This window comes from Thamnophis elegans, chromosome 8, assembly GCF_009769535.1.
Source record: "Thamnophis elegans isolate rThaEle1 chromosome 8, rThaEle1.pri, whole genome shotgun sequence".
NCBI lineage: Eukaryota > Metazoa > Chordata > Lepidosauria > Squamata > Colubridae > Thamnophis > Thamnophis elegans.
The window spans coordinates 61381033-61396711 of record NC_045548.1 but is presented as its reverse complement, the minus strand read 5'-3'; the positions used below and the strand labels follow the sequence as shown (position 1 = coordinate 61396711).

The 15679-nt window shown below is 36.9% G+C and overlaps 1 protein-coding gene across 1 annotated transcript in view; it reads left to right on the top strand.

The window, feature by feature from the left end:
• CSMD3 (CUB and Sushi multiple domains 3) overlaps nt 1-15679 on the top strand; it is a 791530-nt gene that overhangs the window by 294043 nt on the left and 481808 nt on the right. The window contains 1 exon segment of the mRNA XM_032222292.1: nt 10225-10419. Coding sequence (XP_032078183.1) covers nt 10225-10419 — 195 coding nt within the window.

Sequence of the window (15679 nt, the reverse complement as noted above, 5' to 3'; positions counted from 1 at the left end):
TATTGCTTATGCAGTGAAGTTTGGAAAGAATCTAAAACATCCTCAGTCAATTCCCTTCTATATAACTGGAAATAAGGGAGATGGATGGCGGACATTTGGTATATAAAGCAGAATAACAGTTTGCTACTGAACCATGGCTTGTTCTTTGATACTTCACATTTACACAATAGGAAAGAATTTTTTTTTTAATCTTTTCTATTTCTTGTCTTTTATCTCACCTAAGCACTTCTTTTTCATGTTGGCTCTTTTTGTTTTTCCTGGAAGAAAACCAAGTAACCTGTGTGTGTCTGATCTGATGTTTTTGTGTATGAAAGAGATATTGGCGATATCTTTTTCACACACAAAAACCTCTGAATCAGTGATCATAATTGATCTCTGAATGAATTCTGAATCCCATGGAAAGAAATATTTAATTTGTTTGATGGAGAATTTCAGGAAATACAGGAGGCTTCAGAATTGTGAACAGGTCACAATAGGGCAATTTGAGTTGCCTCTTTTATATTGCAGGGAAGGTTTCTCTAACATCTCTCCCCAAGCACTGGCTGAACTGCTTCTAGACTGACTAATTTGGAGATTAACCACAATGGGGGTCAAAGCTGCCCGCTGAAAAATTCACACAATCCAGAACCATGTAGTATAAACAACCTTTAGCCAGTGCTGGAAAGGTTTCTGTCAACTTGTTCTTATCCCAAGAAATATAGAGGAAATGTTGAGATGGTGTCCAAAACTGAGCAAGGTGAAGGTTGGATAGTTGAAGCTTCATTTGAGGACTTGAGGAATTCATTTTAACAGCCCTAACATATAGGATATTTTACCTTGCACTATATTTTAACTCTAGGGATACAGTAGCTCAATCAGAAAGGTCGACAGTTTGATGGTTCAAATCCTTAACACCGCATAATGGAGTAACCTCCCGGTACTTATCCCAGCTTCTGCCAACCTAGCAGTTTGAAAACATGTAAAAATGCAAGTAGAAAAATAGGAACCACCTTTTGTGGGAAGGTAACAGCATTCCATGTGCTTTTGTCATTTAGTCATGCCGGCCACATTACCACAGATACATCTTTGGACATCGCTGGCTCTTTGGCTTTGAAACTGAGATGAGCACCCCCCCCCCTTAGAGTCAGGAACGACTAGCACATATGTGTGAGGGGAACCTTTACCTTATATTTTAACTCAAAGTTATTGATTCAGCCATATCTATGTTTTACATGGCTTTGTCCATTTTTCTGGATTGTGACTTTTGTCAAAGAAGGCTCTGACTCTATGTACCTGTAGACACATACTGTAGAGACATACTGCAGAGACATTCATATATGCAAATTATTACATGTATTTATTGGGCAAGAAAATAAGAAATTACAAGATTAGTTTTAATTGGAGTTGGAAAATTTAGGTTCACATAGAATCCCAATTGTACTGCCAATTTTTATATTTATTATTATTACAATTATTATTGTATCCCTTGTTTCTCATTTTAAAATTTTGGGCCATCATCTAAGCTTGGTCCTTAACCAATTTAATCCATAAGTGAACTATAACTTATTGCACAGTTTAAGCTCTGAATGATGTGCTGATAATTAGTGATAAATGTTCATGAGTAAGTAATCACTTCTGATGGTTGCTAACTTTGTCTTGCCTTTGTCTTACTTTGTACTCATTGATTTGCCAAAAACTCAATTTATGGCATAATTTGAAAACATATATGTCTTCGGTTCAATCACATCAGAGGTGTGCATAATTGTGTGTGTGTGTGTGTGTGTGTGTGTATGTGTATGTATGTGTATATGTGTATATGTGTATATGTGTATATATATAGTTTATACAGTTGCCCATCTCAACAAAAGTGACTCTCGGCCATGCACATCAATCAGATAAAAATATAATATAATGTTTTGCTATTAGCTTACAAAAGATTGTAAGAGAAGAGCTATTATTGCATGTAGCTAAATATCAGGATTCTCAAGGCACTTTTGGTAACAAGTAACAAATTTAGTTAAAATCATAGACTTCTATGAGTTAACTCCATCAGGAACATGGAATGGCTAAAGAATGCAAGGCAGTTTACATTAACATGGAAAGAACTTCCTTCAAACATTTTACTTGCTTTAGCGGGTTATTGATAAAATGTGGTGCAGAATAATGTGCTAATGATGCTTATTCTTTCAATGTTGCCTTCCTAACTCAGGAAGAAGTTATCACCTATAATTTAACAGATTACAATTCTCCAGATTTTTACTAATAAATAAACCCCTAAGTTATTATTTCTGAGTACACACCTTTAGGATGGTACTGCCAGTAGATATTGTTTGTCTATGTATCCATTTCTCTCCTCCCTTCTAGCTAACTTTCTTATTGATTATGCCTGGTCTTTCTCATTTAGGATAGTGATCTATGAATAGTTAAGTACTTAAGTTTCACCATGCACAAGGGAGACATAGGGGCTTTATAATTAAAACAGAAGCATTATCAGTAGTTAAGTTCAATTAAAAAGCAAATATATTTTTAATAGCTTATAGTGAATGGCAATAATGGGTGAAGATCTATAAAGGATATCTTTTCATTCATTATTTAAATAATGATTCCTTCTAAAAAGTGGAGAAAAGCTGCTAAGGTTACTGGCTACTTTGGTCCTTAAAATGAGTTGGGATTTAGTAGCATCTATGTAAGTATATGGAAACAGAAAAGAGAAGGAAAAATAAATAGATTTATAGGGCAAATTAATGCTGAGCGGTGTGGTGGCCTGTCAGGAGTCTGAGTAATGCATCCTCCAAAAGCAAAACTTGGAGGCAGGTAGATTACCCAAAGAACATGTTTGTTGAATACATCATATCGGCACAGCTAATGAAAACCAACTCTAAATGTTCCCATGGTTTTCTCCCTAATTAAAAGAGAAAATATTTCCATCCCCAGATATCACCGATCTCATTGTCCAGTGAAAGTAGCTGGGACTCCTCTCAGTCCTCTCCTCCTTCTCTTGTCACCTGTTGGGTTGACCTTGGTTCCCACAAGAAAACTTTTTTAGTCTATCTATTTCCCCCTTCCCTTCCCCCATTCAAAGTTTGTGGCAGGAAAAGATGGTGTCAATAGGTTCGCTTCAGAGTTGATGGAGATAGAGCTCTCACCACACAATCAGGAGGTCGCAATCAGGATCCTACTTAGCGGCAGATATTTCTCTCTCTGGGCACAAAGAGAAAATATCTGCTGTAAATTCTGCATAGGCATCATGAAGGCATCCAGCCAGTAAACGGTCACCTCCTCCATTCTGCCACCTTGACTCCACCCCAATGCAAGGGATTACAGGGTCATTTAAAAAAAAATAGGGCAAATAAATGCTGATTTGAATTATGCTATATGATATAAATTGTGGATTATTAACTTTGTGGGAACTATTTTATACATTTGTATAGTATTATGGACAATTTTATAGATACATAATTCATCCTCAATGTAATGTAAATGTAAATGTAAATGTGAAAACCTCTGAAATGCTATACAATGGAAATCTACTATAAATAATTCCAGTTCTTTAGGAAAAACCTGAACAGTTAGCGTGGGTGATGTTCAAACTTCTTTAATGCTGAAGCTGGCATTCAGCAGGGAGCATAAGGCATTATTTTCATTATATAAATAAAGTTGCTACATATTTTGCAAACACAGAGGGACAATATAACCATTATAATCCTGTTCTCTAAAATAAAAGCGTCAGCAATGTGATCCTGTGGAATTATTTTAATGTACTAAACCTACTTAAAAGAAATCTTCCTTTTTTTTCTTACTCACAAGCATCCATGAACAGCTATACACCTAGTTCCTTAGGGTATTTGTCTGAAAAGACATCTTGGTTATTTTTTTAGAGATCAGAAGGGGGGTGGAAGAGACACATTATAGAGGGGAAAATATTATAGCCAACCATACATGCTTAAACTATATGTACTATGGAATACCAGCAACCAGTAAATAATTCTATGTTTAGTTCTTTTTTCCCCATCTGATTATTATTAATGGAAAGTTTATAAAAATTGTTCTGATCAATATTGTTCATAATTTAATCCCCTATCAATGTATCCTGATTTTAGTAAATATATTTCTACAGTATCTGATTTTAGCTTGTATATAAAAGCATCAGCATAGCATCTGCTTGATTGCTCAAAGGTACATTTTTATACAGATTTTTCCACCCTCACAGTGGCAATACTTGAAGAGCATTCGGAGACTTCAGCTTGTCCAGAATGCAGCCACGCGAGCGATTGTGGGTGCACCTCGGTACACCCACGTTACACCTATCCTCCGCGAGATGCACTGGCTGCCTATTGGTCTTCGGATACGCTTCAAGGCGCTAGTCGTCACTTATAAAGCCCTTCATGGTATTGGACCTGGGTACTTGAGAGACCGCCTGCTGCCAATTACCTCCACTAGACCGATTAGATCCCACAGATTAGGCCTCCTCCGAATTCCATCCACTGGCCAATGCCGACTGGCGACTACCCAGAGGAGGGCCTTCTCTATGGCTGCTCCGGCCCTCTGGAATGAGCTCCCCGTGGAGATTCGGACCCTCACCACCCTCCAGCCTTTCCGCAAAGCCCTTAAAACCTGGCTGTTCCGTCAGACCTGGGGCTGATGAGTTCCTGTCCCCGCTCGAATGGTGTCCCTGTTGAGTTGTTTTTTAAAATTGTGGTATTGTTTGTCTATGTCTTTTTTTTCCTTATTTGTATCCCCTATCCTCTCCCCCTGACTTGGGTTGTGAGCCGCCCTGAGTCCCTTCTGGGAAAAGGGCGGCATAGAAATATAATAAATTCAGTTCAATTCAAATTCAATACTGTTGTTCCAAATTATGCATACTTTGTTGCAAAGGTGGTATTCAGCAAGTTCCAACCAGTTCTGGAGAAATGGTAGCAGAAATTTTGAGTAGTTCGGAGAACTGGTAAATAACACCTCTGACTGGCCCTGCTCCCATCTATTCTCTGTCTCCTGAGTCCCAGCTGATCAGGACGGAATGGGGATTTTGCAATAAGCTTACCCTGGAGTGGGGAAGGATTGGGGACTTTACAGTATCCTTCTCCTGGAAGGGGTGGTGGTGGACATTTTGCAGTATCCTTCCCCTGCCACGCTCACAGAACCAGTAGTAAAAAAAAAAAAATTGAATCCCACCATTGCTTTGTTGTCTTCCATGATTACAGGACTACTTTTGAACTATTGTAAGATTCAGTGCTGTTTTATTTCTGATACTATTTTTTTTTCATGTAAAGAAGAGAAATTTGCTGTCCACATATATGGTTTCCATTCATAACAATAAAATATTTACTTGGGTCAGATTTTTAATCAAAAATGTCCCAAAGTAAAAAAAAAAATGTTCCTCTTCATAGGTTGTTTCTATCAAAATATTATGAATTGTGAGAAGCTTAATTTGAATGGTTTTAATTAATACTTACAAATAGTGGAATTTTGTTAATTAAATAGTCTCAAAACATTTCCCATTTCTGCTAAGGAGAACTCTCCAGAGCATATTTTTCTCTAAGTTTTAGTGCACAAAACTCCTATTAACATTAGAAAGGTTTTTCCATGCAGAACAAGAATGGAATATGAAATGAAAAAGCTTGCTGGAAATATTTTATGAGCAATTTGCCCTTAGAGTTTTATTACTTCATAGTTGATTTCAGAAGTATGATTTCAACATAAATAACAAAATAACAGAGTTAGAAGGGACTTTGGAGGTCTTTCTGCCTAACCCCTTACTCAATCAGGAGACCCAATACCATTCCAGACAAGTGTCTGTCCAGTCTCTTCTTAAAAGCCTCCAGTGATGGAGTACCCACAACTTCTGAAGGCAAGGTGTTCCACTGGCTGATTGTTCTCTGTTAGGAAATTTCTCCTTAGTTCTAGGTTGCTTTCTCTCCTTGATTTGTTTCCATCCATTGTTACTTGTCTTGCCTTGTCTTGCCATTCTTGACTTTATTTGAAATGATGAGGGGATCCTGATCTAATCCAGATTAAAACTTAATTATGGGGAATCTTCTCATTTTAAGAGAATTAAAGAGAATCAGTCTTCAGATTTAAGTGATCAATTTTCAATTCAACCTCTTATAAAAAGTAGATTGAAAGACACAAAGCCTCAGCCATATCTTAGAAAACCAGGAAACTCATTGAACTCACCTCACTCAAAAATAAGCACATAGTACTGTAAATGACATTTATTTTTATATAGGTAAAAAGTAAAGGTAAAGGTTCCCCTCGCACATATGTGCTAGTTGTTTCCAAGTCTAGGGGGTGGTGCTCATCTCCATTTCAAAGCCAAAGAGCCAGCACTATCTGAAGATGTCTTGGTGGTCATTTGGGTGGCATGACTAAACACCAAATGCTGTCACCTTCCCACCAAAGGTGGTTTCTATTTTTCTACTTGCAATTTTACATGCTTTCAAACTGCTAATTTTGCAGAAGATGGGACAAGTAATGGGTGCTCACTCCGTTATGCGGTGCTAGGGATTCGAATCGCTGAACTGCCAACCTTTCTGATCGACAAGCTCAGGCGTCTTAGCCATTAAGTCACCGCATCCCCTTATTTTTATATAGTATTTCTTAAATAAATACTGCAGTTTCTAGGAAAACTGCTTCAAACATTATCATGAGAATGGCTCTTAACCTGAAAAAAATCCTTCAGTTTGTGATAGAACTTTTAATCTATGTTCTTAAATTCCTAGGGAAAACTTTAGATTTTGTGCTTCTTTTTTTAAAGTGTGAAAGAGAAAAATGAAATATCTTCCTGGTTTAAAGTTTCCCAGCACATTAAAGTTAAAGATCTTGGTAAAATAATCTTTAAAAGATTATTTATTTCTGGTGAAATAAATATAAATGACTGTCACATTTTTTTTTAAAAAAAAGAACATAGTGATAAAATATTAACAGCCATAAATATTTATGATTCTTGAAAAATAACATAACCCTAGTTTGTAGCCTTCCTCCATCACATGAGTTTTAAAATGAGGTATACATTATATTTGGTCATCACAATATAAAACAGATGTTGAGACTCTGGAAAGAGTGCAGAAAAGAGCAACAAAAATGATTAGGGGGCTGGAGGTTAAAACACATGAAAATAGTTTCTGGAAATGAGTATATCTAGTTTAATGAAAAGAAGGACTGGGGGTGACATGGTAGCAGTGTTCTAATATCTGAGAGGCAGCCACAAAGATGAGGAACAAAACTTTTTTTCCAAAGCACCAGAAGGTAAGAGAAGAAATAATGTATGGAAGCTATTCACAGAGAGAAGCAACCTTGAACTAAGGAGAAACTTCCTAACAATGAAAACCATTAACTAGTGGAACAGCTTGCCTTTAGAGGTTGTGGGTGCCCCATCACTGCAGGTTTTTAAGAAGAGATTGTATAGCTGAATTGAGATGGGGTTGGACTAGAAGAACTCCAGGAACCCTTCCAACGTTATTATTCTATTAGGTTATTTGACAATAACAACAAAATCCTTACTATTGAAAAGGAAAATAATATTTCTGGGTGACATAAAAATGTTGGATGACACTTAGAGAACCTGTGCATTGACAAAATTTCCATCTGTCAAATGCAAAAAGCCATATTGCTTGGATCTGCACATATACTATGCCAATGCATTGTGATAGCTTCATTTTTTTTGGAAAGAACCTGATGTGTATAAAGGCCCCCACTAGCTACAACAGGCAACTGTGATTTCATAGTGCTGTGTATATAATAATAATTCAGCAGCTTAAATGAAAACACTTAGGAGTTTATTTGCATTATACACAATTTGGACTGCCCTGCAGATTTTCCTAAAGGACAGCTTTTCTGCAGCATTTATTAAAAGGTAAATATTTATTTACTGGAAGGAACAAAAATTATTCTTTCAAGGGTTAGTCATGCTTTAACTGCTCATAGTGTCTAATGAAGTAAAAGGATGGATTGATGAGTTTGGGTGGGATAAATTACTACAATTGCTAGATGCAATTACAATTTATAGTACGTTCAAACTCTCTTGGCAAATAGCTTTAATTAATGGATTGGGTCTAATTATTTGTGCCTGTGGCCTAGAATTGCATCTCAGGTGAAAAATAATTGGTTGAAAGTATAAATCTGGTTAATGTTCTTCATTGTAATTAGTTGTGGGAATTCATATTTTAAGAACAAACGCAGTTGCTTAAGCAAGATAAATTTTTGTATGGTTGGGTCAGTTTAACACTTATCTAATTCAACTCCATGTTCTCCTTTGTCATGTTATCAATGGACGTGTAAATTAATAAAACATGGGAAAAATCTGTTTTGAACTGTACTCAGAAATCTGCATAAAACATATTTTCTTCACAAAAAAGACTTGAGAAGTAATAAGTACATTCATATCAAGTTTTTCTTTTAAATGAATTTAAGTTTTAGATCCTAAAGGGAAAAAAATACCTAGGTATGACTTTTTTTTTAGGACTTAGAAATGTTAATCATTGTGCATTTATTTCTATACTCTACACCATTTTCCATCAAAGTTAATATCTCTAACATTTTGGCTGGCTTTAACTGACTTGATCTTTGATTAAATAGCATGAATTCCATTTTTAAATAGAAGTATACATTTTAATGTGGTAGCTTGTCTTATTCGTATGTTAATCCACCCTTCACATTTTTGGAACAGTCTTATTATAACCATATACTATAGAATTGACTATTCCTGGTATTTGTGATGATTTTTAAACTGCTTTTCATTAAGAGGGGGAAAAAAGCATCATTCACAATGGCAAGACTGGGTAATAAGCTTAAATATTCAAATACTATGCAATATATTGCTCTTGTTGTTGAACATGCAAATCTGACATCGTCTCTGGAATCATTTTCCTCTCTTCCAAGTTTTAAAACAGAGATGTTAACTTAAAAGATTAATGAATTAAAAGGAGAGTTTATGAGAAGAACTTTAAATCAATAAGACCATGAGCTAAATATCAGGCTTTGCTCAAATGATTTATTTTTACTGGAGAAAAATGACAGAGCTGTAAGAGGAAGTATTGTGTAGTGACTTAAAAATGGGACTAAGGAACTGCAGGCAAATGCCTGTGATTTATACTCTAGGCCCTGATGGCGAACCTATGACATGCGTGCCACAGGTGGCAAACATAGCCCTCTCTGTGGGCACATAAGCCATTGCCCAGCTCAGCTCCACCATGCATGTATGTGCACCTCCCACCTGCCAGCTCATTTGTATGGTCTTTGCCATACATTCAGGGCATTGCACATGCATGCACATGGAGTGGGGGGACCAAGGGAACTGCAGTGTGCTCCCCTGCACCCCATTTTTGTTTCAGGAGGCTCCAGGGAAGCCTGCTAAACCCAAAATGGGTTTGGGGGGTCATGCACATGCACAGGGGGGAGCATGGGGGGCACATAAATATGCAGGGGGTTGAGGATCCTGGGGGGAGTCATGTGCACATGCAAAGGAGGGCAGGACACATTGCTTTATGGATATGGGCACATATGTGCTATCATGTGCATGCACATGTGTGCAATTTCATCATGTGAGGAGAAAAGGTTAGCCATCACTGCTCTAGGCCCACAGGGCCTTAACCAATCATAGAACTAGAAAAAGGCCGTCCAAATATAAATGTTCTATATTTCCCTCCAAAACAGTTGGGGCCATCTAAAGATTAGTTTCACTTTAGCACAGTTAACACAACTATATCCATTCAATACATAACAGAAAGATATAGGGTCTCCTGCTTGAGCTAGAGATTGGGCTAGAACTCTACTTAATGTTCTACGTAATTCTCAGAATATTCCAATGACTGTTGTATTTCTAGAGGGCAAATTCAATAGTGTGTCTCAAATTCTTTTTCCAGTCATAATTTCATGTAAGAATGTGTGCTTTTTAAAAAAGGTGCACATCTGTTAAAGCTGAATACTGAATAAAATATACTGAATACAATATACACTGAAAACAAGGAAAAATTCAGTTTATAATTTTAGAAAATTACTGATAATGTAATACATAATTATAAAAAAATAAATTATTTTTTATAACTAAATATAAATAAATTTGGATCTTTAAGGAAACACAAACTGCAGCACTATATGGAATGCAAGCTAATGGAAACACAACAGAAAGGAATAGTATGTAATATCTTGAAAAAGAGATAATTGGTGGTACATACGAGCACTTTAAATAGCAGTGCTAATTTGTGAATTATGATCTCTTGTAATTCTTTTCTTTCTTTTGTTTCATAGAATTACAGAGCAGTTCTTGTGGAAATCCTGGAACGCCATCCAAAGGCATTTTATCTGGAACACGTTTTGATGTTGGCGACAAAATCCGATATAACTGTGTGACGGGCTACATACTGGATGGTCATCCCCAACTTACCTGTTTAGCCAGTTCAGTAAATACAGCATCCTGGGACTTTCCAGTTCCTATCTGTAGAGGTAAGTTGAACATCCAATGAAAACTAATATAAAACCAAAATTCACTATAAAAATACTGATATTACATGTTTTAAAGTTTAATTTGTGAAACATTTTATTAGAACTACCTTGTTTTCCTGAAAATAAGATCTCCCTGGATAATAAGCTCAATTGGGCTTTTGTGCGCATGCGCTAAAATATGCCCTCCCCTGAAAATAAGCCCTACCCAAAATATTGCAACACAGCCAGCAGTCATGAGGTGACCACAGTCTCCGCCTCCTGCACCTCAAAAATAATTAGACCTCCCAGAAAATAAGGCCAACTACTTATTTTGGGGGTCAAAAGAAAATAAGACATTGTTTTACTTTCTGGGAAACACAGTAGAAAGGTGGGCTTTACGGTACTGGTATTTATTAAAGATGCAGCTGCTGATATGACTGTAATGCATGTTTGACTTATAACCTGGATGACAAATAACATAGACCTGAATTAAGGTAAATATGTTATTTCTAAAGTCATAATTTTGAAGGAAGTGACAGGTCTTTCTATTCTGGAAGGGAATACTCTTCTAAATATATCTCCCAAAAGGAGCTCTAATATTAAGCCTATCTAAAAGATTTGGATTCAAGTTGTTTGAAATATATTTTTCTGGATGATCCTTCTCTTTGCAGATTTAAGTTGTTTGAGGAGATTCATCTACAAATACAACAATCTCATAATAATTCTGAGCAATAGCTAAGAATTAAAATTCTTCTATAGTTATCATGATTTCTAGAAGGTACAAATTTTTTAAAAAAGAAACTTTGGCATTTAGTTGGATGATTTTTGCTGAGAGTAAGCCACACTATACCTGAAGGGATTATTTCTAAGTAGATTCACATTAGATTATATGGTTAATCATTGCTATATCATTAGATCTCGCATAGATATGCTAGTGCATTAATTATGCAAAAGATAAACTGGAAACTAAATTGCAAAAGAAGAGATCATATTTGGGGAAAGAAGAACACATACCATTGGGAGGTATAATACTTAAAAAAACTTACTAATATGAACTCCTCATAGAGGAAGAAAGTTGAAGAATATTGATTAGCAAATTCTGAGTTACATAACCACTGCATGTAAGCGATTATATAACTCTTCCTGTTAGGTTTTTTTGGTTCTCCTTGTTGCTTTTGAAACTATGTCCTGCATTGGTTTTCCCAGGAAAAGAGTCCTGAACACACAATAGAGCTTAAATAATGCATAGAACAAGCTTTGGCTACAAGTAATCTATTTATGTTATTTTAAATACTGGTGAAATAGTGGTTGCCCTTGAAGTGTCTTCATACAGCCACAATTTATTGTGCAATTCCAATTTTCCTTTACATGGCAACCTGTGGGAAAACAGTGCCTCTTCAGAGTATCCAAGTGAAGCAGTGAAAGCAACTGCTAAAGACCTGTGTATGAAACAAAGTTTAGTTCAAAGTACTGCAGAGTTTTGTTTGAAGTACAATCCCAAGATGGGTTTTTTTCTTCAGTATTTTGTATTATTCTTTACTGGGGAATTGATTTTCTTGAACAAAGGGGGAGACAGAAGGGACAGTAAGAGTTTACACTGATGGAAATCTAATGAAAGGAAGCTGGAGTCTAAAAATTATTCTCATTGCCTGATCACATTGCCTGTATACTGTATTAATATTTCCTGCTTACATTCATGTGCAATAAAAGAAAAGCATCCAGTGATAGAATTCAATGGTGGGATTCAATTTTTTTTACTACTGGTTCTGTGGGCGTGGCTTGATGGGCGTGGCAGGGGAAGAATACTGTAAAATCTCCATTCCCACCCCTCTCCAGGGAAAGGTTCCTGCAAAATCCCCATTTCCTCCCGATCAGCTGGGACTTGGGAGGCAGAGAATAGATGTGGGCAGGGCCAGTCAGAGGAGGTATTTACCAGTTCTGTGAACTACTCAAAACTTCCACTCCTGTTTCTCCAGAATTGGTCAGAACCTGCTGAATACCACCTCTGATTTAATTGTCTTAAATTCAATTATCATCAGAAATAAAATTTTCTGTGAAATTGAACTTTAAGGGCTGGATTTGAGGGCCTAACAGCTTCTGTGGTGCAATTCCACTACCTGAATATACACGTCTACTATAGATACCAAATTCCTCTTCCTATTAAGATCTGTAAAGAAAACAAAACCTTGAATCATAGATGCACAAAACTTCAGAAGTTAGCTTTTTTCTTTTCTTTTCCCAATATTTTTCCTGATATTGCACTTTGTGAAAAGGTAGGCACAATCCAACCAATTCATTTAAACCCTGATATAATGCTGTAAACATAAAACCTTAGTTTAAGTCTATGAGTTATCCATTTGGTATGTGCTTGTTTAGTCCAGCTTGATGTATTCTGCTTTCCTACTGAAACTTATGCTTGATTAATTTTTCATTTGTTGTGACTAACATGGAAGTTATGCAGTGGTGGAATTCAATTTTTTTATTACATGTGCGTGGCTTGGTAGGCATGGTATGTCTTGGTGGGTGTGGCAGGGGAAGAATACTGCAAAATCTCCATTCCCACCCCATTTCAGGGGAAGGTTACCTCAAAATCCCCATTTCATCCTGATCAGCTAGCAGGCAGAAAATAGATGGATGGGAGCAAGGCCAGTCAGAGGTGATATTTACCGGTTTTCCAAACTACTCAAAATTTCTGCTACTGGTTCTCCAGAACTGGTCAGAACCTGCTGAATATCACCTCTGAAACTATGACTTCCATTCCAGAAGTGTAGAACAAATTGCAGGAGTGAGCATGGGGGGTGTTCCTGAACTACATTTACACCAGTGGTGAAATTCAAAATTTTTACTACCGGTACTGTAGGCATGGCAAGGGATGGATACTGCAAAATCCCCATTGCCATCCCACTCCGGGGCCAGCCAGAGGTGGTATTTGCCAGTTCTCCAAATTACTCAAAATTTATGTTACCGGTTCTCCCAAACCTGTCATAATCTGCTAAATTTCATCCCTGATTTATACCGTCTTCTGGCATTAACAAAAAAAAAAAAGCAGCATTATTGGGAAACCTTCCAGGGTTTTTTTTCTCCTCTTTGCTGCAGAGACCAAGCAGAAACTTTCCATTCAATTTTGCTATCATATTGTTTATTGAGGAATGGGATTCTGAATTGCCTTGTACTTTCCAACATTGAAATGTCTGTTGCATTTTGATCATTCTGTGACTCTTTTAAGCAGCCAAGATTCAGAGATGAAAAACATTTGTTGCCATAAAGCCTTCCTGGACAAACAGTCTATTCTAGATACTTGACAGACCTGGATGATTTTTTAAAAAAATAAGTTTATTGTGACTGACAGCAATCACATAGAATATCTGGCCAATGAGTGGGACAAAAAATATATATAACATAGTTACGTGATACTATTATTCTTAAGTGCCTTCTTCCATGTAGTAGAGCTCAAACTGTTTATGAGAAAACTGAGAACAACAGAAGATAAGTAGCGGGTTGGAGTGTGATTGGAGAACTTTTGCAATGAATCAGATTGAACACAGAATGGGCCCTTTGTCCGATCCATTTGCAGCCCCAGTACTGTTAAAGCCTGAGTAAGTCCTCGGACTTACGAATGACAGCTCGGCAACAGCCAGGCGCGTTTTAGCCAATCAGGCACACCTTGCAAGTTGCCGGGCTGTCATACGCGCAGCTATTGGTCCTCCTGTCTGACAGCTCTATATAAAAAGCTGTCAGACAGAGGAAGGGTGCCGGTCTACTTTTGTTCTTTGTTCTTGCCTGCAATAAAAGTTGTTGACTTACGGTTACCTCAGACGCCTCCCGACTGGTTCTTTCTGCGGATCTAACAAGTACACAGCAGTAAATGCAGCTACGTTTGTGCAGAATGAACCAATGATATTTTTCCATACTGTGTGACATCTGTTCCATATGCAATGTTGTGGGAACATAGCTGGAACAATTGTAAGCTTGCTGTGAACAATTGGTATCATCCTTTACAGACAAGGTAATTGGATTCAATTATTTCTGGGTATCACTGTTGGGACGGGTCATAGGGAGATGACCTTGGCAACTGCTTGACAGGTTCCTGGCTATTGTTTTTAGCTTTTAGGTCTCAGACATAGATAAGGTATGTCAAGAGATGATGCTGTCTGTGACTTGTGTTATTCTTTCCATTTCTGTCTGACGAAATTGACCAGGTTGGGCTAAACCCACAAGTGAAGCAGGTGAGTAGTGCTTTCTTGAGTTTAAGTTGAGTTACTTTCCGCAGATTTTTAAAATTATAACTCAGTTTCAGATACAGGTAGTCCTCAACTTACAACCACAATGGAGCCCATTGTGTAACTTTGAGTAACTTTGAACAGTCACCAAATGAACTGTGGTAGGGTCGAGGACTACTTTTACTCAATTCTTGGGTAGCATGAGTAAGAATGACTTAAATTTCAGATGAATACTTTTTCTTCAGATAAGTAGAAAAATCAGTGGTAAAAACTTGGAACAAATAATAAAAGAGAAGATTATCAATTTATCTAGTTATCAAACCACTAGTAAATCTGTGTTTCAGTACTGCTGTCCTGGGTGGGGTGGGGCATAATGATGAACATAATGACAAATAAACAACTACTTTATATTATTATTGTCTATATCCAAAGCCATGTGTTTAGTCACCATTAATAGGTGATACATCATTTATAGTCAATATGTATAGCAAACTGATATAAATATATATGTTTAGCATCAATGTCCATTTAAATTATTCCAGTCTGAACTCATGAGAAATGCATATAAAGCAGTGGTGGGATTCCAATAATTTAACAACCGGTTCTCTGCCCTAATGATTTCTTCCAACAACCAGTTCACCAAACTGCTTAGAAAGTTACCAACCGGTGCGAACTGGCTGAATCCCACCACTGATATAAAGGTAGTTCTTGTTTATCAGCTACCTCATTTAACAAACAGTCCCTGCATTTATGACCTTTGCCAGAGAGAAAATCTGAAATAAGAGCATCAGCACAATCGGGGATTTGCTTAGCAATTGTGTTGCATAACAACTGAGTAGCTATTCTCAATTGTGGTTACTAAATAGGTACTACCTGTACAGACAGGCAAAGTTTAAATGGAGATAGGGCAATTTTGATTTATTGTATTATGAAGTGTCAATTACTGTGTGCATAGCCCATGACCAGTTTTTAAATTAATTTCCCCCTCTGCTGACATATTAATTTTGATTGGGGGATTTTAAATGATGAAACCTGACAATAGTCTCATCCCATCACCTTCT